At 45.6% G+C, this 22,873-nt stretch overlaps 1 protein-coding gene and 1 long non-coding RNA gene across 4 annotated transcripts in view; one reads left to right on the forward strand and one right to left on the reverse strand.

Moving 5' to 3' along the window:
- The window catches only part of TMEM255A (transmembrane protein 255A), a 48,040-nt gene extending 44,249 nt beyond the window's left edge, over positions 1 to 3,791 (reverse strand). Inside the window, exon 1 of one of the 2 annotated variants that reach the window (XM_070784128.1) lies at positions 3,571 to 3,791. In XM_070784128.1, coding sequence (XP_070640229.1) covers positions 3,571 to 3,628 — 58 coding nt within the window. In that variant the 5' untranslated portion in view covers positions 3,629 to 3,791. The remainder of the gene's footprint in view (positions 1 to 3,570) is intronic. The other variant, XM_070784129.1, reaches the window with a different exon arrangement.
- Positions 1,266 to 21,199, forward strand: LOC139181220 (uncharacterized). Of its 2 annotated transcripts, XR_011565264.1 has the most exons (5): positions 1,266 to 1,454; positions 1,681 to 1,978; positions 4,525 to 4,712; positions 5,345 to 12,079; positions 13,871 to 21,199. It is a non-coding gene; the product is annotated as an uncharacterized lncRNA (long non-coding RNA). The 2 variants fall into 2 exon arrangements; XR_011565263.1 differs by having other exon boundaries at positions 5,345 to 21,199.
- The last annotated feature ends 1,674 nt before the right edge of the window (positions 21,200 to 22,873 follow it).

Consider the following 22,873-nt stretch of genomic DNA (forward strand, 5'->3'; position numbering starts at 1 on the left):
CTGTGAATAAACATGAGGGACACTCATAGAATTGTTTTTTTTTTAATAGGGTGCATCTCAGGGCTCCCCAGCACAAAAAGCCTTCTGCCCAACCAGTGGGACAATTCCACTGGCTCCCAGTAGCCTGTCCATGTGGTGCCCAGTATCCTTCTGTTTAAACAACAACCACCCCTGCAAGCACCAGCAGTGGGAGAGTCTGAATCCCGTCATTGGCATTGCCTGCCCCCGCCTCCGCCCCCAGCAGCCTCCCTGCAGAACCACTGCAGCCCTCCCTCTCTGCAGTGCCCCACCTCCACCCCAGATTCATGACGACCAAGATGCTCTGCTCTTGAGAAGGGCCCAATTATTTGCCATCTCCACCCTTCCAAATACAGCCAGCTTCTCTCTCCTCCCAGTCCCCTCCCTGGCCAGAGCCCCCACCTGCACTGCGGTCATTGAATCCGGGTCCCTCCCTTCCTCTCAGACCTGCTCAAAATTCACCTCCTCCAAGAAGTTCTCCTTGATCAAGCTTGCTCTCCTCTTAATCACTCATTATTTCATGTCCCTTAGTTCCTAGCTACCTCACTCAGGAAGTCTATTCATTATAACTGCTACAGTTATGCTGTAATTGTGCGTCTGGTCCACAACCCGTAAGATATCCACCAGTCCCAGGATTATATATCTGACAGGAACCAAGGTGTGGGTTGTCAGAAGGTAGGATGGATGGTGTCTGCTCACTTTTTTTTATAACCTTGTACATGTTCCCGATTCCCACCTTGATGACAGGGGATGCAGTCTCTATCAGAGTGCAGCAAGGACTGAGGCCCATAATTCTGTCCTGTGCACTAGGTTGTTGTTGACTGGCTAATCCTTTGCGCTGACCTTTGAACCCACTAGGATTTGCTTACCTGGGTCAGCTGGACCATACAAGGGTGGGTCTCAGGAAGTCCAGCCTTGAGCATCCGTGGAAATAGGTGGCTGCCCACGCAAGAGCCTCAACGCTCTGCCAATCTCCCAAACGTTTCCTTAAAGGTGCTGAAATCCCCGCTTCGGGCAATAGTTTGATCAGAGACCTCCAAGTCCACCGGTGAATTACAAATGTGTTATTTGCAAGGGAAGGTGAGCCCCGCTGCAGTAGAGGTGCTTTAGCGCCTGGGGGCGGTGTTGCCAAAAGGGAGATGGGGGTTGCGGGGAGGGGCATGAAGGGGCGCCGGAGTCAAATTACCGTCCAAGCGCCTGCTCCGCCCAGGTCACGGACTTATCGCTCATTCCTAGGCAGCCGGCAAGCGTAGAGTGCAGGCACCTTGGTGCAGTGTGTGTCTGTGTGTTTTCTATTTTATTGTTTTGGCTGAGGTTGTGTCCTGCGTGTAGAGGGAATTCCCTCAGAAATGCTGCCCTTGGAGGTTGAAACACTAACCCACCCACCTCCACTTCCCCTCCCCCATGCAAGGGAACGTGGCGTTGCCAGGGCTGAGGTAAGTGGGAGCAGCTCCGAAGTAGCCCAGACGCTGATTCAGGCCTGGGCTGTGCGGGACCTACGCCAGGGAACTCCGGGGAGACTCCCCTGTCCAAACTCTGGAAACCCAGGGTTACTACTAGACTCGGGAATTTGCTCTGCCTTGGGTCTGCGCACTTTACGAAGCGGGCTGCGTGGAGCTGGCTCGCACGTCCATATGGGATCTGTAATTCTTTCTCCCGCAGTGTCGAGTCTGGACTGGGCGAAGCCCACTCATCTTGTTGCGCAGATGTTTCGTGAAACGCCTGATTGGCTGAGGGCCCCTGTGAGCCCAAGAAAGAACTCTCTTCAACCCCGTTCCCCAACAGGGTGCCTAAGAGCAACGCTCTAACCCGGGGTCCCTAACCTGCCGGCTTTGCGGGTGGTTGTGGCCGCTGCGGGAATGCGCGCAGCCGGAACCTCGCACTCTGCCATCCGGCCCTAGCCCGTACGCCAGCCCGGCGTCGAGGAGCCAGGGCTGCGTTGGCGCCACAGCTGGCCAAGGTGAGGAGTGCATTCTTTGTGCGTGTGAGCTTGGGGGGGGGGGGGGGGGGTGCGCGCGCACGCGCGCGCGTTGAGCGGGGGGAGCGGGTAGAGAGACCTGGGGAGTGGGGAGAGTCTGGTACTGCTGTGTTCTGGATTCGGATCTGAGCCCTTGGCCTTATTTGTACCACGTTGCAAATAACTACACCCTTAAAAATACTTTTTTTAAAAAGCAAATTCTTGTACTGAATAGGCAAAACCATTAAAAAATACGGATCTTTCCACCATCCAAGAGATAGTTTCTGGGGCCCCTCGGGTGAACGAATTCTGTTGAGACGGAGTCTTTTGCAGGCAATAGGGAGCTTACGTAGGGAGTTCAGCCCTCTCCCTGCCCCCTCCCCTTGATGTTCCCGCAAATTCTTTGGAGAAGACCTGAGCAGGCTGGATGGCAATAATTAGGGACAGAGGGATTTTGCAGAATGTAAAGTATGTTGGAAAGCGGGGATTCGATGTGGTTCAACTGTATACGAGGCGAATGTGAAGATTAGGTGGAATCGTGGCTTGACGATCCCCTCCCGCTCTCCTGGGCTCCAAATTAATTTCTCCGCCCAGTGAAATCATAGGGCTTGGGAAGGTGCCTAACAGCTGAGGGGGGACGGGGGTTTTTGTTTGTTTGTAACTACCTAAAAGCGGCTTCGAGGAGCAGCCAAGTTGATGCCTGGAGGCAGCTGCCCCCCACTTTTCAAGAGGAAAGGTGTTGAACAAAATCAGGCTAGTGGATCCCCCCCTCCCCTTCCCTTCCACCCGGAGAGGAAAAGCGCGACTTCAGAAGATGCGCGGGTTCGCGCTCGCTCTTTCTTGCGCTTTCACTCGTTCTCCCCCCTCCTTTTTTTTTTTTTTTTTTTTTTACAATCAACGCACACTCCGTGCACTAGGAACAAAATAGGAATCAAATTCAAGGAATGTTGATCCTGCCGCTGCAGACAGCCGAGCTGGGCTGTCTTGAGAGATTCCTAAGGAATTCCCCTCCTGCCAGCCCCCCGCCCCGTTCCTTCTTACCCACCTCCTGCTGCCCATCCCCCAGGGTTGCGCAAACCCCCCCATCAGCGAGGTGCAAGTCAGGCTTCCCCCCAATGCAGCTCTGAATTTCAGGCCAGCTTCGCCTGAGTTGAGAGGGGGCGAGGACCCTGTTTCTTCTAATTATCTTTAGTGGTGAGCTCTTAGAAGTGACGGGGACTTTGCAAAGAGGGAGCGTCGAATGGAAAGCGAAGGCGCAGGTTGCAGGGAAGTGTTTTGATCCCCCAGACAGCTGAGATTTACCACCGGCTGCAAGTCTGTCGGCACACGCACACAAACATGCGCACACCCGCACTCCGGTAAGGGATACTCCGACGCAAGCTGGGCTCTCGCAGCTCCGCGCGTCGCCCCCGTCCCTACCCGGCCGCTCCCCTGGGGCTCGGGTCCGCGACCCCGATGCTGGGGCACGCGGACCCCCCTCCCTCGCCCCGCTTCCCGCCCCCTGGCTCCCCGGGGCGGCCCGGGCGCTCGCGGTCCAGGGGGCAGCGTACTCACTCCTGGCCGCCGCCGCCCCGAGGCAGGGCGGCTAGACTTACCCATGGAATCCGGCAGGGACATGTCGCTGGACCGCTGCTGAGTCAGGGACTGATGCATGGTGAGAGCTGCCCTGTGGCCCCGGCCCCCGAAGCTGCTTCAGGCGCCCCTGGCTCAGGGCGCCCCGCAGAGCATCCTACTCCGCGGCTGCCGCTCCCCGTCCCTCCGGAGAGCTGAGGAGAGACTGCCTAGGTTGCAAGCTGCAGCCCAAGTGCCTCCTCCCCCTCCCTTCCCCTCTTCTCCCTCCCTCCTCTCTTGCCTCCCTCTGCTCCGGGAGGCAGCAGCATTGGCGGTCCGAGCAGCGACGTGCGCTTGCGCAAGACCCCTCTCCTCCCTCCCCCTCGGCCTCCCCCCCCATCCTAGTTATCCACCTCCCAGCCTTCCAAGCCAGACAGGGAGCCGTTTTAGCCCCTTGGGGCCAGGACTGCGTAGAGAAAGAGGGGGAGGCTACAGCCTGGGGCTGAGTGGCCTTCTCTGTACTTTGGAGAGAGGGTCTTGGACTAGCATCCTGTTCTAGGATTTATAATTGGGGAAGGGGCAGAGTAAGAGGTTCAGAGCTGAGAACACACACACACACACACACACACACACACACACACACACACACACACACGCACATTTGTGCAGGTTTGGTCTTAGTGCTTCCAGAATGACATAATGGAGCTGGAGATGATCCAGAGAAGGGCCACTCTATAATCAAGGGGATGGAGGAGGGTGGAGGGGGTTGCCATATGAAGATAGATTAAACAAATGCAGACTCTTCAGTCTAGAAAGATAAAGGCTGGGAAGGGATGTGACTAGAGTGTATAAAATTATGCAGAGATGGAGTGAGGGAACACGGCCTTATTCACCAAATCTGAGAATTCTAGAACCAATAGCCCCCTAAAAGCTAGATGTGGATTCAGCAAAAGTAAATATGACTCTGCATCAGCACCTGAATTTGTGCTTTTGTTCAGGGTTCTTTTAGGTCAACGATCTCATTTTCTCATCACAGCAGCCATGCAAGGAAGGAAGAAGAGGTATCAATAGCTCCATTTTACAGATGGAAAAACTGAGTCTCAGAGAAGCGATGAAAAATTCCTGTATTCACTCAGCTAGTCAGTGACAGAAGTGGAATGTGCACCTAGATTGGTTGGCCTCCCAGGTCAGTGCTCTTCCTGCTAAGACAGCTAGTAGAGAAATGCTATTGTGTATAGCACGTTGAAAACCTGAAGAATTCATTAGCCTGGAAAAGTGCAACAGGATGAAAACACAAGTAGCTTCGCCAAGAGTGAGAAAGTCATGGCTGACAGACACACTGTGGATTGCTGAGGGAAACTGGGGATGCAGTAGGAAGGTCCCTGCTCTTGGAGAACAACTAGGTCCTCCCCCAACCTGTCCTTCCGGACCCCATCAGGCTCTTGGGCTGGAATCACTCTGTTGTTGGCCCAGAGGATGGTTCTAACATCTCCCAAATGGCAGAACAAGAGAATGTCTCCTTGGTGTGCCTTGAGACATCTGCCTGGTGGCCAAAGGAGGTGGAAGGTGAGGGAGGGGAGGGCAGTGGGTGAATCAAGGTTTGAAGGCATTCATTCTGCCCCAGTGAGAGCTCCCGGGCTCTGCTTGCCAGGCCTCCTTCCAACCACCTCCCCTTGATGACTGCTACAACCCTCTCTCCATGTGTACCCTCAAAACATACCCAGATCAAGTATAAAACTCTCCAGAGAGTTGATGGGATGAAGAATACCTGTTTCTTTCCAGCTCTGCCTTGCTAATCTATTTTCTTTCCTTATCCAGGAAATGGAACCAAAGGCCCTTGTCCTTTCCCATCTTCCCAAGGAAGAAGAATTGCTTCCTGAAGGTTGAAAAGGGAGCCCTTTGTCAAGAACTTGGGCACCCCAGGGGCCAGGCTGAAGGCTGTGTCAGGTATTATTAGCAGCTCTAAGCTATAGATGCCGTTTCAAAATCTGGGATTCATGTCCTAGATAGAGGTAGGATGCCCACGATTGTAGCGGTGTGTGTCTTAAGCATGTTTGGCTTATGTGTCAGAGTCTCCAAAAGCCCCACAAAGGCAGAGAGAAATCCCATATATACATTCTGCCACGTTTGTCTCCAGTTCTGTTTACTTGTCTCTTCCTTCCCCCACTCTAAATATCCACAGATTTAACGGGAAGAACTCCTGCAACCAGCACTGATTTCTCAGGAGTACTTCATAATTAACTGATTTTGTTGCTCTGAAAGTAGCCTTGAAGAGGTTTTTATACAGGCTGGAAAAGACAGCTTTACACCTTCTTCCGGGATCTGGGTTCCCCAATAGCAATCATACAGCTAGAGAGCCCTAACGAAGCCAAACAGAAACTTGTTACTATACTGGTTACAATGGATGGAATGCTGTCTTTTCACTTGAGAGAGAAGCACATTACCTGTGAGTTGACACAGAAGGCATATGTAATTTGACCTTTATAATCAAAGCTGGAAACTCGGGAGGTGCCTTTAATTGGGGGAGTGAGCCTTGCTTTATGCACCATCTGTATTCCTGAATCTGGCGCGAAAATGAAACACTGTTTTAGAAAATACTAGAGAAGCTGGCTATTTCAAAGAACAGTGTACTGTGTATTTCCTTCACACTGTCTCTCGGGGTACCGTATGGGACTTGGAACACAGCAGGCTCTCAGTCAAGTTAAAAATGACTTGGAGACCAGCAGCAGTGACAATAGCAGCAGCTGCGGCAGCTCAGAGAGTAGTAGCAGTCTTCTCCCCGGAGATGCTGGGCTGGTTTGCTCAGAGGACCTGCCATAAGTGGAGGGACTAGAATGGGAAATCGAAAACACACACACACACACACACACACACACATTTCAGCTGAGCCTGGCACAGGGACCCCCTTTCCTCCAAAAGAAAGTTTGTTTTAACTCAGAATGAGCTGGACAATTAAAAAGCAAGAGGCGATTTTTCATGGGCTCTATTCTGATTTTCTTCCTGTCAAAACATTTGTGGGTTTTCTACATACATCAGCTCATAGTAAAATTTACCAATAGGCAAGCTGCCTAGATGAAGGAACATGTCTTTCATGCTAATGAAGGCTACTATAAAACTGCTTGGTTAGGTTCTGATAAAAAAGAAATTATTAAAATGGCTTAAAATAAATCCTTTTCGTTGCAAGCTTAATCAAGCATACAGTGTTGCCCTGGGTTGCAAACTGAGGAGCATGAGGAGACTTTTGCCAGTGGGGCTGCAGCCTGCTTCTCTCTTCTCCTTCAAACCAATGATAAGTGTGCTCCCCAAAAGCCTTCCAACCACTAGAAAAATGCCAGGTGGCGCCCTGCCTCTAACACGTTCACTCTGGGAATAGCCATAGCACTCCATCACTTCCTTATTTTGATGATCAGTTTGACTGGTTACTTGGAGAAGGAAATGGCAACCCACTCCAATACTAAATTGCTATAGTACCTTCATGATTCCAAATTTGGGGATGTAGACTAGATGTCTGCATGTGTACATACACATATATGCATCTATGCATATTTGGAATAGTGGCAACACCAGTATTCACAAATGCACAGACACACACACATACACATACATATTTACACCCTAACCATTCCCTCTCTGCCGTGGTTAGCACCATCTACCTCTCAGCTCCAGACATGAGTTGATCAAGGATAAGAAAGGAGCTTCAAAATAAAGGAGAACCTGAAAGAATCCAAGCATCTCTAATTGATGCCAGAGTTGTGTCCACCCAGACTACCACAGGTCAATATCTAGTACCCAGTGCCTGTACTGAAAACAGATAAATCAGAGGAGAACACGGTTGATGGTGTTATTTCGCCAACAAAGCACGACTGGTTCCCATCATTAGCTGGTAATTTTCTTTCCATACCAGGAAAATCACCACAGCACCAGGAAACAAAGCTGGTACTTGTCTTTACTTTGTTATTGTTTCCTTCCTATTCTGTGACCTGCATCAGTTACCAAACACTGTCTCATTAGTGTTTTCCAGTACCAGTAAGAAATTTTTGATGACATGATTTTTTTTTTTCTCTTTCTTTTTTTAATTTTTTTTAAATTTTATTTTATTTTTAAACTTTACATCATTGTATTAGTTTTGCCAAATATCAAAATGAATCCGCCACAGGTATACATGTGTTCCCCATCCTGAGCCCTCCTCCCTCCTCCCTCCCCACACCATCCCTCTGGGTCGTCCCAGTGCTCTAGCCCCAAGCATCGAGTATCGTGCATCGAACCTGGACTGGCATCTCGTTTCATACATGATATTTTACATGTTTCAATGCCATTCTCCCAAATCTTCCCACCCTCTCCCTCTCCCATAGAGTCCATAAGACTGTTCTATACATCAGTGTCTCTTTTCCTGGATGACATGATTTTAAATGGATGGAACATCATTTATTTATCATTCCCCGCTATGGGATATTTTCAGTTCAGTCTCTCAGTTGTATCCAACTCTTTGCGACTCCATGGACTGCAGCATGTCAGGCTTCCCTGTCCATCACCAATTCCCAGAGCTTACTCAAACTCGTGCCCATCGAGTCGGTGATGCCATCCAACCATCTCACTCGCTGTCGTCCCCTTCTCCCCCTGCCTTCATTCTTTCCCAGCATCAGGGTCTTTTCCAGAAGTCAGTCCTTCACATCAGGTGGCCAAAGTGTTGGAGCCTTAGCTTCAGCATCAGTCCTTCCAATGAATATTCAGGACTGATTTCCTTTAGGATTGACTGGTTGGATCTCCTTGCAGTCCAAGGGACTCTCAAGAGTCTTCTCCAACACCAGAGTTCAAACGCATCAATTCTTGAGCACTCAGCTTTCTTCACAGTCCAACTCTCACATCCATACATGACTACTGGAAAAACCATAGCTTTGACTAGATGGACCTTTGTCAGCAAAGTAATGTCTCTGCTTTTTAATATGATGTCTAGGTTGGTCATAACTGTTCTTCCAAGGGGTAAACATCTTTTTATTCCATGGCTGAGGTCACCATCTGCAGTGATTTTGGAGCCCCCCAAAATAAAGTATGTCACTGTTTCCACTGTTTCCCAACTATTTGCCATGAAGTGATGGAGCTGGATGCCATGATCTTAGTTTTTTGAATGTTGACTTTTAAGCCAGCTTGTTCACTCTCCTCTTTCACTTTCATCAAGAGGCTCTTTAGCTCCTCTTTGCTTTCTGCCATAAGAGTGTTGTCATCTGCATATCTGAGGTTATTGATATTTCTCCCGGCAATACTTTAGAGGTATCTAATTTTCAACATTATAAATAACACAGTGAACTAAATATTGGCATCTTTATTACCATGGGATACAACATTACAGTGGAATTGTTGGTTTCAAAGTTTCAAATGTTTATTTCCCAATTAAAACATGTTTATCAACATACAGTAAAGTACACAGGCCCAAAGTGTACCTATTAATGAATTTTTACATAAATATGCCCTTGTCACCACCACCCAGATCAAGATGTCGAACCGTTCCAGCATCTCAGATGACTCCCTTTAGCCCCCTTTCCAGCCAGTAACCTTTCTAGATGCAACCACTATTCTGATTTTGATCATTAAGGCTGAATATATTCAAGGTTTTTAATACATATTGCTAAATTTCCCTCCAAAATATTTTTAGTAAATACATTCCCATCATTAGCATGTGAAAGTGCCTGGATCCCCACCCTTGTGGCTTTACCTTGCAAAGGAGATGTTTTAGCACTTAAGACACACCTGGTTACAGTCAGCGACCAGAAGGACCAGTCAAGAAGCCAACCTGGGGTTCAGCTGGGCAGCAGGTGTCCGCAGGGAACCACAGATGTAGGAGCAAGAGGTGGAGGGCAGGCCCAGAGGGCAGCAAGTGTCCCAGTCCACAAGTACCTTAGAAAGAACTGCTCAGTCCTTTCCTTATTTTCACGTTTGTTCTCCTTCACACATACCCAATGTCTTTTTTACAGCTTTCAAAATTTCTATAATGATCTCTTAGTTATGCCTGGTATGAAGTAGGAACTTAGATATTTGTTGAATATATAGCACTTTTTAAATTGATTGATTGATTTTAACTGAAGGATAATTGCTTTACAATATTGTGATGATTTTTGCCATACATCAATATGAATCGGCCGTACATATACATATGTCTCTGGGGAGTAGGATTGTGGGAGAGGGGGTAATTTACATCCTGTATACCTGTGGCACTTGTTATCCCCTAGCTTTTTCTGCTTCCTGAAATAAAACATAACACTAAATATTCTCCAAACTGCAGAGATAAATTACCCCCTCCCCCACAATTCTACTCCCCAGAGATAGCAAGTTGGAATGCATCTTTCCTGAGTTTTTTCTCCGTGCATACTTTTACTTTTGTTTGTTTTGAGAGTTAAATACTCGTTTTAAAAAGTAAACTTTCTCAATAATAAGATAATATATCTTTTGTTAGGCATTGTAAGCTGCATTTAGTAGCATTCCAATATACCACATCAAAGTTCATCTTCAGTCAAGCCTAATAACAGTCCATCCTTGCACAATAAAATCCCTTCAATTTATATTACTACACCTGCTTAGCTCTTATGGGCAGGGAATGGAAATTACATCTCACTTCTGATCACTAATGTGTGGTGAAGAGTATCAAGAGAATTATATGAAAATGAATATAAAAAAATGATTCTGATTTCAAAGTAGGTGGTTTGGAAACATTACCAAAAGCATAAAAAATGATACAGGTATATGTACTTCTAGTAAATTCTTAATAAGAATGTTCTGAAGAACAAACAACCTGTTTCTTCCTACAGAAAGAAGGTAGTTACTTTTTAAAACCTAGTGGTTTTTTCCACAGAATTTCACGTTTTCCCAATTCAAAGGCCTAAAACAGAGAACAATAATGCATGCAGCCGTGAATACACTGGGGAAATCTTGATATTCAAAAAGGCCGATAATGCTTTTTTGAATTTTAGAATAAATGTGACAGAGGTTAATAATCACAGAATGTTAAGGTTAGAATGAGATCAGTCAGTGAGTAAACATAATTAACATATTTTATACTGTAAACTATTTACTGAAGGAAAAATCCATACAGAAAAATTCACCATACATATTGTTTTCTGATCAGGAAGAAGGGGCAGGAGATGAAGTCGAGTGGCCTCAAGCCCACAGAAATGGGTTGGGGGATTGTTTGGTGGGTTTCACGGTTTGGGTGCCCTGGTTTACCTGCCAGAGATGGTAGTTGGTCGGGAGCATCAAATAGGATTTAGTGAAGCTGTAACTGCCTTGTTTCCTTCCTCTAATTAATTACAGAGCTCAGTACATCCTTTTCCCTTATCCCCATCAAAAAACATTCATTAAACACCTAATTAGATGTGGCATTGTCGCAGGCGGGGGCGTGTGTGTCCAACTGCTTTGTTCAGGTTTGGACTGGAGAGGATTTCTGTGTTCAGTGTTTTCTGGGAAGCAATAGATTTGCTCCCAATTCAAACTGCTCCACAGAGCCTTTGAAAATGTTTACACTCTGTGACCCAGTAATTCCACTTCTGGGAATCTGTACTAAGGAAAGAGAAATCTGGACTGAGATTTATGTGCAAGGATGTCTGTGGCAATATTATTTATAATAAGGAGGAAAACTGGGGAAAAAAACCTGAAATGCCCAAATTTAGGGGAAAGATTAACCAGGTGATACCACAGCCATAGGATGCACATGTTATATAATGAATGAAATGGCCAAAAAGGTCATTTGTGTTTTCTGTACCATCTGATGGAAAAATCTGAATGAGCTTTTTGGCCAACCCAGTATCAAAGCTGTTTCAAATATTAAGGACATAGAAATATCTATAATAATGAGTGAACACATAGGTTAACAACTGCATGCTTAGTTTGATCCCGATTTTGTTTAAAATTGCATCTATATGCAGGGCAAAATGACTAGAAGGAAAGTCATAAACATTCACTGTAGTTACCTCTGGGAGGTGGGATTCAGGTGAGTACCTGCTTCTTTATACTTTTCTGTATCTTTCAAATATATTCAGTGAGCATGTATTCTTATTACAGTTAGCCTCCCAAACCCTCCAGATTCTATTTTATAAACAAATTGAACAGGTGAATGTTTCATAAATTGCAGTATTACAATTAGCCTCCCAAACCCTCCAGATTCTATTTTATAAACAAATTGAACAGGTGAGTGTTTCATAAATTGCACCCTGTCCTTCCTGCAGTGTGTGGTTGGGCCACTCAGGACTCACTTTGGTTCTCCCTCATACACACACACACCCACACACACAGACACACACACGCACTGCTCTGCTTTCAGTCTTCCTTGCCTGGGTGCAAGTTTCAGGCAATGTGTCACCTCTCTAAAGGGAATGTGTGCTTCTTTTTCATTTTGTGATTAAAGCTTGTTGATGCTGGCAGGTGGCAAGTACTTTTTCTGATCCAGGTCTTTCTATACCCTGGAAATTATACCGGTAGGGGGCTGTCTACTCTGTGGATTGCCTGAAAGGAACAGCTTTCTGGAAGACTGACCTGTCTGGGAAAAGAAGAGGAACACTGCCTGGGGTAAGGTGGGGCAGTGGGAATTTGAGGGAGAGATAGCCTAGAAAGAGGTTAAAATGAGCAGCTTTGTTTATTAGAAAGGATACCCTTAGTAAAGTTGTATTTTATGGTCTTACTGTTTAAAAGAAATACAGCTCTGTAGTTCAGTTAGACCTGTAGCAAGTTCTGTTGAAGGTAAACTGCCCTTAACTCCATGCCTGCCTCTCAGCTCTGTCAGATCCTCAGATCCTACTGTAACGAGGAGGGGGCTCAGTAAACGTTGACTTCCTTTAACAAACACCCAACAATTGCAAAAGTGAAATATGAATCTAAATTTTGAACAACACAGCAATTTGTATAAATTAAAAAGTGAAATTCTTTTCCTCCCCAGTCTCACTCTTCAGAGGTAACTTCTATTAAAAGTCTGGTGTGTGTTTCCACTTTTCTTATGTGTATACAAGAATAGGCACACACACAGAGAATTACACACACAGTGAACAAAAATGGAGCCAAACTATAAATATTATTCTGCGACTTACTTTTTTTAAAAGCCCAATATTATTTCATGGGCATGTTCCATGTCAGTATATATAGGTTTCCCTTATTTTTTTAGCAACTGTGTAACATTCCATCATGGGAATGCTTCAGACTTATTTAACCAAGTCCCCTTGGTTGGACAGTTCATTTAGATCCAGTTTTTTGTAGTTACAAGCAATAATGCAATAAACATCCCTGTGTATATACCATGGAATCAACTTTAGGGGGAATCTTCTTTCCATCAACTGTGCATTACCTAAGCATTTGCAATTAGTTTCCTGGGCTCTGGAGAACAGTTTTTAATGGCCATGCCAAATGTTCTGTAGCATCCCGAACGGTCTAAGGCATCCTTTCCAATTAAGCTGCAGTCTACTACACACCGCATTTTAAATGACATTATGCTTTAAGGACAGGGCACTGTCTTGCATTACTGACAGTGTCATAATGCTCTATCTTCATACTAACGCCCTGGACCGGAGTGGGCACTGCGGCCCAACACAGGGGGACACAAATATGTGACCTTCCCTCACCCACTTCTATCCAGCATCTCTACTACTTCTGGCAGGAAGATCCAATGAGATATAAGGTACATTCTTTGCCACCGACTGGCCTGGGGGGAAGAAATAGGAGAACAGTAATAGTAATATCTGAACTGAGGGAGACCCGACTGCTTTCCTGGAGAAGGCAATGGCAACCCACTCCAGTGTTCTTGCCTGGAGAATCCCAGGGACGGGGGAGCCTGGTGGGCTGCCGTCTATGGGGTCCCACAGAGTCGGACACGACTGAAGCGACTTAGCAGCAGCGGCAGCAGCAGCAGACTGCTTTCCACCTTTCTCCCCTCCCCATGTCTCCCCACTATGCCCAGGTACTCATTGTCTCCAGTAACCTTCTGGTGGCTTGCAGGCCCTAGAAAGAGCAACCCTCCTTGGAGGCGACCTCAGCCTGCACCCCCATCAGAACACATTTCTTTTCAGAACTCTCAGTTGCCAGTGTTCATTTGTGTTAGCATGACAGAGAGCGCTTAACAGTTGGCATCAAGAGACCATTTCCTAGCCCTCGGCTTTTGATCAAATCAATTAATCTCTCTGAGCCCCAATTTTGACATCTGCAAGATGGGGCTAGTACTAACATCTTCTCAGGGTTGATGTAGAGATGAAACGAGGTAGTGTAGGGAAAAGGCCACTGAAAGCAAGGAAGAGTGTTCTGTGATTGTGAGGTGCTGTTATTACTTATGGATTCTCTCTTCCAGATAAACCAATTTGATTTTATTTTGTTTAGATGGGGGATTTCTGGAGACTACAGTGTTTTAACTGGGAGGAGTGCTTGCTGCTGCTGCTGCTAAGTCGCTTCAGTCGTGTGACTCTGTGCGACCCCATAGATGGCAGCCCACCAGGCTCCACCATCCCTGGGATTCTCCAGGCAAGAACACTGGAGTGGGTTGCCATTTCCTTCTCCAATGCATCAAAGTGAAAAGTGAAAGTGAAGTCTCTCAGTCGTGTCCGACTCTTAGTGACCCCGTGGACTGAAGCCCACCAGGCTCCTCCACCCATGGAATTTTCCAGGCAAGAGTACTGGAGTGGGGTGCCATTGCCTTCTCTGTCGTTATTCTCAGCGACTTTCAAATCTATTTTCATGAGTTCGTGTCTGACTCTTTGCGACCCTATGGACTTTGGCCTCCAGGCTCCCCTGTCTATGTGATTCTCCCCACAAGAATACTTAAATGGGTTGTACTCCAGGAGGAGTGCTTATGAGGGTGAAAATGTCAGGTTGTGGAGTGGGCCAGTGGGGAAGCTATTTTGAGATGGGGAATCCCTTCCAGACCTTTAAACCCACATAGGGAGGGGGTTGCTGGCTCCTCAGGATGGAAGGCTGACCAGACTTCCCCAGGCTAAAATGGAAGAAAGGTCTCTGTTTCCCTTTTCTGTCTCCAGGGGAGAGGAAGATGGGTTGGAATGGGGGCGAGAACAGCATAGATTTCTGTGGGCAGGCCTGTGTTCTAGCAACTGTTTGGTGTATTTTTAAAGGTCAGAGAGGCTTTGGCTCTATAGGATGGAGTGGCTCTGACACCTGATTAATGTCTGTGCAGTACTTTCCAGAATGAAATTTAATCAGCAGAATGATTGCAGCAAGCAGCTGCCTGGAGGAAAATGATCCTGTTCTAATGGTGGCTTGTTTGATGTGTTGGCATTGTAGTGGGGCACGTACATTATTAGTCCAGCCCGGCGGGGGGGGGGGGGCAGCTAGGACACTGGCTCAACTAGTAAGGAAATGCAGCAAACAGCAGCAGCCCTTCTATGGCTGTATGTGGGGTCACTTCTTTCAGATTGTCAGCTCCTCGCCACTCAGAAGACCTTTACTGTCAGCCTCCTGCCTGCCCCCGGGGGTCTTCCCTGTCACCTCCTTTAACCCACTCCTATCATTATTCTCCATCCCCAGAGCCTCTCAGATCCATCATTCTCAGTGCTCACCCCAGCAGCTTCAAGGCCTTCCCTGACAGCTTCCTCCAGCACACTCAGACATGCAAGCGTGCGTCCCTCCACTCCTCCCACAGGTGTTCTCAAGGCTTAAGCAAAATGAAAATGGTCTCTCCTTGGTCTAATTAACCCTTCTTTGCCTATTTTCTCATCAGAAGCACAGAGGCCATGATACTGACTTGCAGAAATTCTGTAGTCAGTATTTTTTTAAATGATTTTTCTAACATGTTTTTGGCTACACGATACAGCCTTTGTGATCTTAGTTCCCCAGCTAGGGATTGAACCCACACCCTTTGCATTGGAAGCCCAGAGTCTTAACCACTGGACCATCAGGGAAGTCCCTGTAGTCAGTATTATACTCCCTAAAAGGTAGGAAATGCAGCAGATACCTAGGTGATGTGTGTGTGTCTGCGTGCATATGCAATCGGTCGTGTCCGACTCTTTGCCACCCCATGGACTGTAGCCTGCCAAGCTCCTCTGTCCATGGAATTCTCCAGGCAAGAATACTGGAGCAGGTTGCTGTTTCCTTCTCCAGAGGATCTTCCAGACCCAGAGAATGCAACCCTCGTCTCTTGCATCTCCTGCATTGGTAGGTGGGTTCTTTACCAACCTAACCACCAGGGAAGCCCCTGACTGCCATGTGCTGCCACTCAAATGCCATGGTGTGCCTTCCACCCAAGCTGACTGTGCTGGGCCGTCCTCACCAGGACCTGTGGTTTGAGAAGTTTTCTCGGTAGTAGAGCCAGGTTGAAGGAGCTAGTCACACTTTCTTGCTGCTGTTTGTTTCCTGAGTTTGAAAAGCTTCCACTTAACCCCTCCAGGGTGTACCCCAGAATCACCACAGGGACCTGACCCAGCACAGGGGAAGTGCTTGGAATTATTAAGGCCCGGTTTACAGTGGAAATGGTAGCCGTTTAGAATGAAAAGGAATCAAAGTTAAGGCTGTAACAACCCTCTCTAAACTCAAAGTAATGCTGAGCAGGCTCTTCTCCAACAGAAGTTGCAAGGACCCCAGGCTTCCCCAAGGCACCACCCCAGGGTCCTATGTATGAAATGAATCTGAAAACTAAGAAAGCAGAGGCCAGTGTTCCTGGCCCCATCAAGCAGTGGATGTGTGTGAGACGGTCTAGAGGCAGAATTGAACTGGAGAAGGTAGACATTGTATTCACAGTTAGAAAACATCTTGACTATTTTGAGCACTTGCATTGAGGCAGATTCTTTACCATCTGAGCCACCAGGGACGCCCCTGCTATGTACCAGGTCCTAGAAATAATTAAGATTCAAAAAATAAATAAGATCCTTCCTTCAAGGAGTTTGCAGTTTTTTGTTTGGTTTGGTTTGGTTTTTTCAGTTTGGTTGGTTTTTGTTTTGTTAGTTCCCCATACAGCTTGTAAGGATCTTAGTTCCTGGACCAAGGATTGAATCCAGTCCCTGGCAGTGAAAGCAAGAGTCAATTGAACTGCCAGGGATTCCTTTAATGAGTTCACAGTTAAGTGGGCAGAGAGAGGTGTGTAAATATATATATAAGTAAGTAAGTGAAAGTATTGTTCTTGCCTGGAGAATCCCAGGGACGGGGGAGCCTAGTGGACTGCCGTTTATGGGGTCGCACAGAGTCGGACACGACTGAAGTGACTTAGCAGCAGCAGCAAGTAAGTGAAAGTCACTCAGTTGTGTCCGACTCTGTGCGACCCCATGGACTATACAATCCATGGAATTCTCCAGGCCAGAATACTGGAGTGGGTAGCCTTTCCCTTCTCCAGGGGATCTTCCCAATCCAGGGATCGAACCCAGGTCTCCTGCATTGCAGGTGGATTCTTTACCAGCTCAGACACAAGGGAAGCCCCCTATATATATATATATATATATATATGATATATGATATATATATAATTTCAGCACAGGAAACTAAAAGGAATGATAAAGAAGATTTATGCTGGATTCTGAAAGAGGACCAAGAAGGGAGGGGAGAAGTGGTGCCTGATTTAAGTATTAAAAGATTTACTCATTCATTCTCTAGGATGTAAATCCCATGAGGTCAGGGACTTGTTTTGTTTGCTATTGTAGGTCTAACGCCTAGAACGATACCTGGACTATGGTAAGAATGCAATATTCACTGAATAAATAAACACATGCCTACTATCTGCTAAGAGTTGGACACGACTTAGCGACTGAGCAACAACAAAAATGTGCTAAGCACTTGGGATACCTGGTGGGGGCGGGGTGATGAAAACTGAAGAGTCAATGAAGATTTCTAGGTTTTTGGCTTGAGCAGAGGATTGGTATTAATTCTTCCTTAAAGGCTTGGTAGAATTTGAGAGGCAAGCTATCTGGTCTGGGCTTTTTGTGTCTGTGAGTGTATGCGGGAATTTTTGATTGCTGATTGAATCATCTTACTTGTATTGGTCTATTCAGACTATTTCTTCTTGAATCAATTTTGCTAACTTGTGTCTTTCTAGAAATTTGTCCATTTCATCTATGTTATCTAATTTGTTGGCATACATTTGTTCATCATATGCCTTTAAAAAAATTTCTCGAAGATCAGTAGTAATGTCCTCAACTATAACTGTTGCATTGTCTATTTCTCCCTATAATTCTCTCAGGTTTTGCTTCATATATTTTGGTGGGGGTGTTTGTTCGTATGTATATATTTATAATTGTTATAGCTCCCTGAATTAGTGACCCTATTATCATTATAAAATGTCCTTCCTTGTCTCTTGTAACAATTTTTGTCTTAAAGTTTATTTTTTTATATTAGTATATCAACTCTCTCTTGGTTACTGTTTTCATGATATGTCCTTTTTCATCCTTTTAATTTTAACTAACTTAATTGTGTCTTTGAATCCAAAGTATGTCTCTTGTAGACCGCATATAATCGGATCATGCTTTTTTATCCATTCTTCCAATTTCTGCCTTTTGATTGTAGTGTTTAATCTATTTGAATTTAATGTAATTAGCAAAAGGTAGGATTTATGTCTACTATTTTGCTATTTGTTTTCTATGTTTCACATCTTTTTTATTCATCAGTTTCTCCATTACTGCCTTCTTTTGGGTTAAGTGATTTATTTTCTACTCTACCATTTTTATTACCTTGTTTCTTTTACTATATTTTCAGTTATTTTTAGTGGCTTCCCTGGGGGTTGCAATTAGTATATTAATTTATAAAAACCAACCAAAATTAATACCAAATTCATTTCAACATTATTTAAGAACTTTGCTCCAAGAACGCTCCATTCTCTCCCTGCTCCTTTATGCTGTTACTGTCACATAAATTATATCTTTATACATTGTATGTCATCAACACAGATTTATCATGATTGATTTACACAGTTGTCTTTTAAAACAGAAAGAAGGGGGAAAGGAATGTGGTATATGGCCTAAAATTAATATTATGTATTGCCTTGATGGGCTTCCCCAATAGTGCAGTGGTAAAGAATCTGACTGCTAATGCAGGAAACCGAGGTTTGATCCCTGGGTAGGGAAGATCCCCTGGAGAAGGAAATGGCAACCCATTCAAGTATTCTTGCCTGGGAAATCCCATGGACAGAGGAGCCTGGTGGGCTACTGTCCTGAGGGTCGCAAAGAGTTAGACACGGCTGAGTGACTAAGCATGCAGCATGCATGCATGGCCTTGATATGTGGTAAAACTGAGAGTGCCTCGAATGACCTCACTGCAAATTCCCCTTCCCATTCTGCTTCCACAGGTAAGGTCCTCTAGCAAACGGCCCTCTATCATGGAGACCATGCACAGTTCCTGCTTCTCCCTGAGTAGTGGGCTCCAGTTGCCTGCCAGCCCAGAGAACTAAACAAGCCAATCCCAGCCTCACACAGGAACCAGGGGTTACTCTGTCCTCTTTTTTTTTTTTTTGGCTGTGCCTTGCAGCTTGCAGGATCTCAATTCCCAGACCAGGATTTAACCCATGCCGCCTGCAGTGGAAGCACAGAGTCCTAACCACTAGACTTCCAGGGAAGTCCCCATCCTCTAGATACTACGAAGTCTCCTCTCACACCCCTGGTTGTTCACTCTGTTCCCAAGCGCAAACTGCTTGTGGCTCTGTTACAGGAAGTGTCCTCCTCCCTCAGGCTGTAAATATATGTGACTAATGAACTGCTGTCTGTCTCATCTGTCCAGTGTTGGGTGTTGCATGTTTGGTCATCCCCATAACCCTATGGCGGCATCCATCCCTCAACAGGGGGTTGAAGAGGAGGTAATCAGCACAATCAGTGTTCACAAACAAGATGGACCAACCATGACCAAGGACACCCTCGGGTTTAATTAACTATTTATGGCTAATGAAACGGTTCCATCATGTGGCAAATGCTGTCTAAACTTGGCGGTTCTGTCCAGTGGACTTGTGCTTTGGCTTGCAAGGCAATTTGTTGTCTTTGCTCGTCTCTTTCCACTCTGAATGCTCTAATCCTCAAGATAAGAATGGTCGCTGTCACTATGGAGAACAGTGTGGAGATTCCTTAAAAAACTGGAAATAGAACTGCCATATGACCCAGCAATCCCACTGCTGGGCATACACACCAAGGAAACCAGAATTGAAAGAGACACATGTACCCCAATGTTCATCGCAGCACTGTTTATAATAGGCAAGACATGGAAGCAACCTAGATGTCCATCAGCAGATGAATGGATAAGAAAGCTGTGGTACATATACACAATGGAGTATTACTCAGCCATTAAAAAGAATACATTTGAATCAGTTCTAATGAGGTGGATGAAACTGGAGCCTGTTATACAGAGTGAAGTAAGCCAGAAAGAAAAACACCAATACAGTATACTAACGCATATATATGGAATTTAGAAAGATGGTAACGATAACCCTGTATGCAAGACACCAAAAGAGACACAGATGTATAGAACAGTCTTTTGGACTCTGTGGGAGAGGGCAAGGGTGGGATGGTTTGGGAGAATGGCATTGAAACATGTATATTATCATATGTGAAACGAGTCACCAGTCCAGGTTCGATGCACGATACAGGATGCTCGGGGCTGGTACACTGGGACGACCCAGAGGGATGGTATGGGGAGGGAGGTGAGAGGGGGGTTCAGGATGGGGAACACGTGTACACCCAAGGTGGATTCATGTCAATGTATGACAAAACCAATACAATATTGTTAAGTAATTAGCCTCCAATTAAATTAATTTATATTAAAAATAAATAAATAAAATAAAATTACATTAAAAAAAGAAAGGTCACTGTTTGAGTATATCCCATCATGGTATGCTATTGGTTTTCACCCGTATTTGGCAGGTGGTTTCTGTTTCTGAGGCACCTGCCTGTCAAGACAGCACACACAGCATCTTGACCAGTTGGCACTTGATCACAGTTACCAAAGGTGGGGCTATAGCTCTCTGGTCAGTGTCTAGCCTGGTGACTGTCACTAGGCATCCGGACAGCTATCACCTACTTTGTTCATGATTGTACACTGCCAGGATAGGCCTGGGGACACTTCTTCGTAAGGTTCAGGGAAAGGAAAGATATCATCATCCTGAGGAGAATTACTTGATTATTCGTTGTGTAATAGTCATTGTTATTCAGGCAAGGATATCATCCTTGCTTCACTCCTGTACTGCTGCTTCCCTTGCTACTGTCCTGTATGCTCTCCTGACTCCCAAAGGTATTGAGGTGCACATTCATGGTGCCCCATGGCCCAGGAACTCATGATTTTTAAAGTGGGAAGGAATATTTCATATTTAGTTGCTATCCCAATCTATAACCCCTAGCCAGTGTGCCTGGGCTTTGCCTAACAGTGCTGCTTGCCAGCACGCCAAAAGTCCTAATCTTGCAATCATAGGGCTTGATGAATCCCATTCAGGCCATAGACAAAATGATCTTACTGGATGTGGACCTCAACTCAGGGAAGATTGGCATTCCCTGGAGGACGAGACAGCTGCCTATGAAGTGGGCCCCAGGGGCCCTGAACCTTTCCCCATAACAACCAAGAAGATCCACAGTACAGGTGATTGGGTAGAGACAGAAACTGAAAGCAGCAGTTCTACATGGCTAGAAACCTGAGTTGTTATCAGGAAATTTTAAGAAAAAGAAGAGAGGAGGAAAAGGGCAGTCCCCGTGAGGGAAAGAGTAGGGCTGTAGCAGACTTGTGGCCCCAGTGATCTGCTGCTACACCAGTCTTCTGCTTATGCCTCCATTGCAACAGGAGCTCAATTCTCAGGGCTGCAGGAAAAAAAACTAAACTGAAACACAGGTCCCCAATTTGATACAACAGGAAATACAACATTGACTAAAATAATTTATACAGCAGAAAGACGAAAGGGCACTTTCACACCTCTACAATATAGGTTCTGAATTAACTTCAAAATTTGCAGTTGAAATGCACCAACTGGCAAACTTTCATGGACTTAGTCAATACTGGAGCTCAAATTATCATTATACCTGGGGACCCATTAGGCTTCCCTGGTGGCTCAGACGGTAAAGCATCTGCCTACAATGTGGGAGACCAGGTTCAATCCCTGGGTTGGGAAGATCCTCTGGAGAAGGAAATGGCAACCCACTCCAGTACTCTTGCCTGGAAAATCCCATGTATGGAGGAGCCTGGTAGGCTACAGTCTATGGGGTCGCCAAGAGTCAGACGTGACTGAGTGACTTCACTTCACTTCACTTCACCTGGGGACCCATTATATTTAAACAACATACCCTCTATAATCTTAAGGGAATTACTAACTGTAAAATATAGGACAAATAGGTATGCCTTACCTTAACCATCAGAATTATTATTTTGCCTAAATTCCCCATGGTCACAGCACCCATTATCCTAAAATATCCTGTTGTGGGCCTGGACACTCTGACCCAATGAGTAATTAATCAAAATTAAATAAAGTTTTAGCACTTACAAATTTCTTTGACTAAGTGAGGTGCCATGGACTCCCCAGTTAAAATAGTTGATATGACCTAATGTAACCTAAAATAGGGCCTTCAAGGATTAAAACTTATTATAGATAAGACCTAATTAGTGAAGGAGTGATTATCTCACTGCTCCTTCTTTTGACATCCTAGTTTGGCCTATTCCTCAACCTGGAAAGAATGAATGGTGCCTCATAGTATGTAACTGCAGCCTCAATGCTGTGGTCCTATCCATATGGCTCCCACATCCAATATTCAGTATTATTGTAATGACTGACTCTAGCCACTCAGCAACTATATTGCTATAAGTATAGATTTGGATAATATATTCTGTCCAGTATCTATCCCAATACCTTCTTAACTGCTGTTTGGCTTCACCTCTGAAAGGTCACAAAACACCTTTCCCAGGCTACTCATGGGGTACCTCAGTGGCCTTGCCATCACACCCAGGACCCCAACTGCATCCGCCTTTCTCTGGGAATACAGGTATGACATTACCTCGATGATATCCTACTTCAAGGAGGTTCATTTACCACATTTATTAAGTATATACAAATACTCCCAAGGAGCTCACAAAAAGGGGACAGACCATTCCTCCACACACACTGCAAAGCCTCACTACCTCTGTTACAATCCTGAAAATTCTTTGGTAGACTGACAGCTGCTTCATCTCTGACACTGTCAGGAAACAGCTATTGACCCTTTAAGTGCCCACAATGTTAATACAAGTCCAATATTAAAAACATTTTTTTTTCAATTTTGGCTGCACTGGGCCTTTGCTGCAACAGGAGGACTTCATTGACCTGGGTCATGTGGGATTTTCGTTCCCCAACCAGAGATCGAACCCGAGTCCCCTGCATTGGAAGGTGGATTGTTAACCACTGGACCACAGGGGAAGTCCCCCATCTTTGAGTATTTCTTTTCTTCTTCTCTTTTT

Source organism: Bos indicus, chromosome X, assembly GCF_029378745.1.
Source record: "Bos indicus isolate NIAB-ARS_2022 breed Sahiwal x Tharparkar chromosome X, NIAB-ARS_B.indTharparkar_mat_pri_1.0, whole genome shotgun sequence".
Classification (NCBI taxonomy): Eukaryota; Metazoa; Chordata; class Mammalia; order Artiodactyla; family Bovidae; genus Bos; species Bos indicus.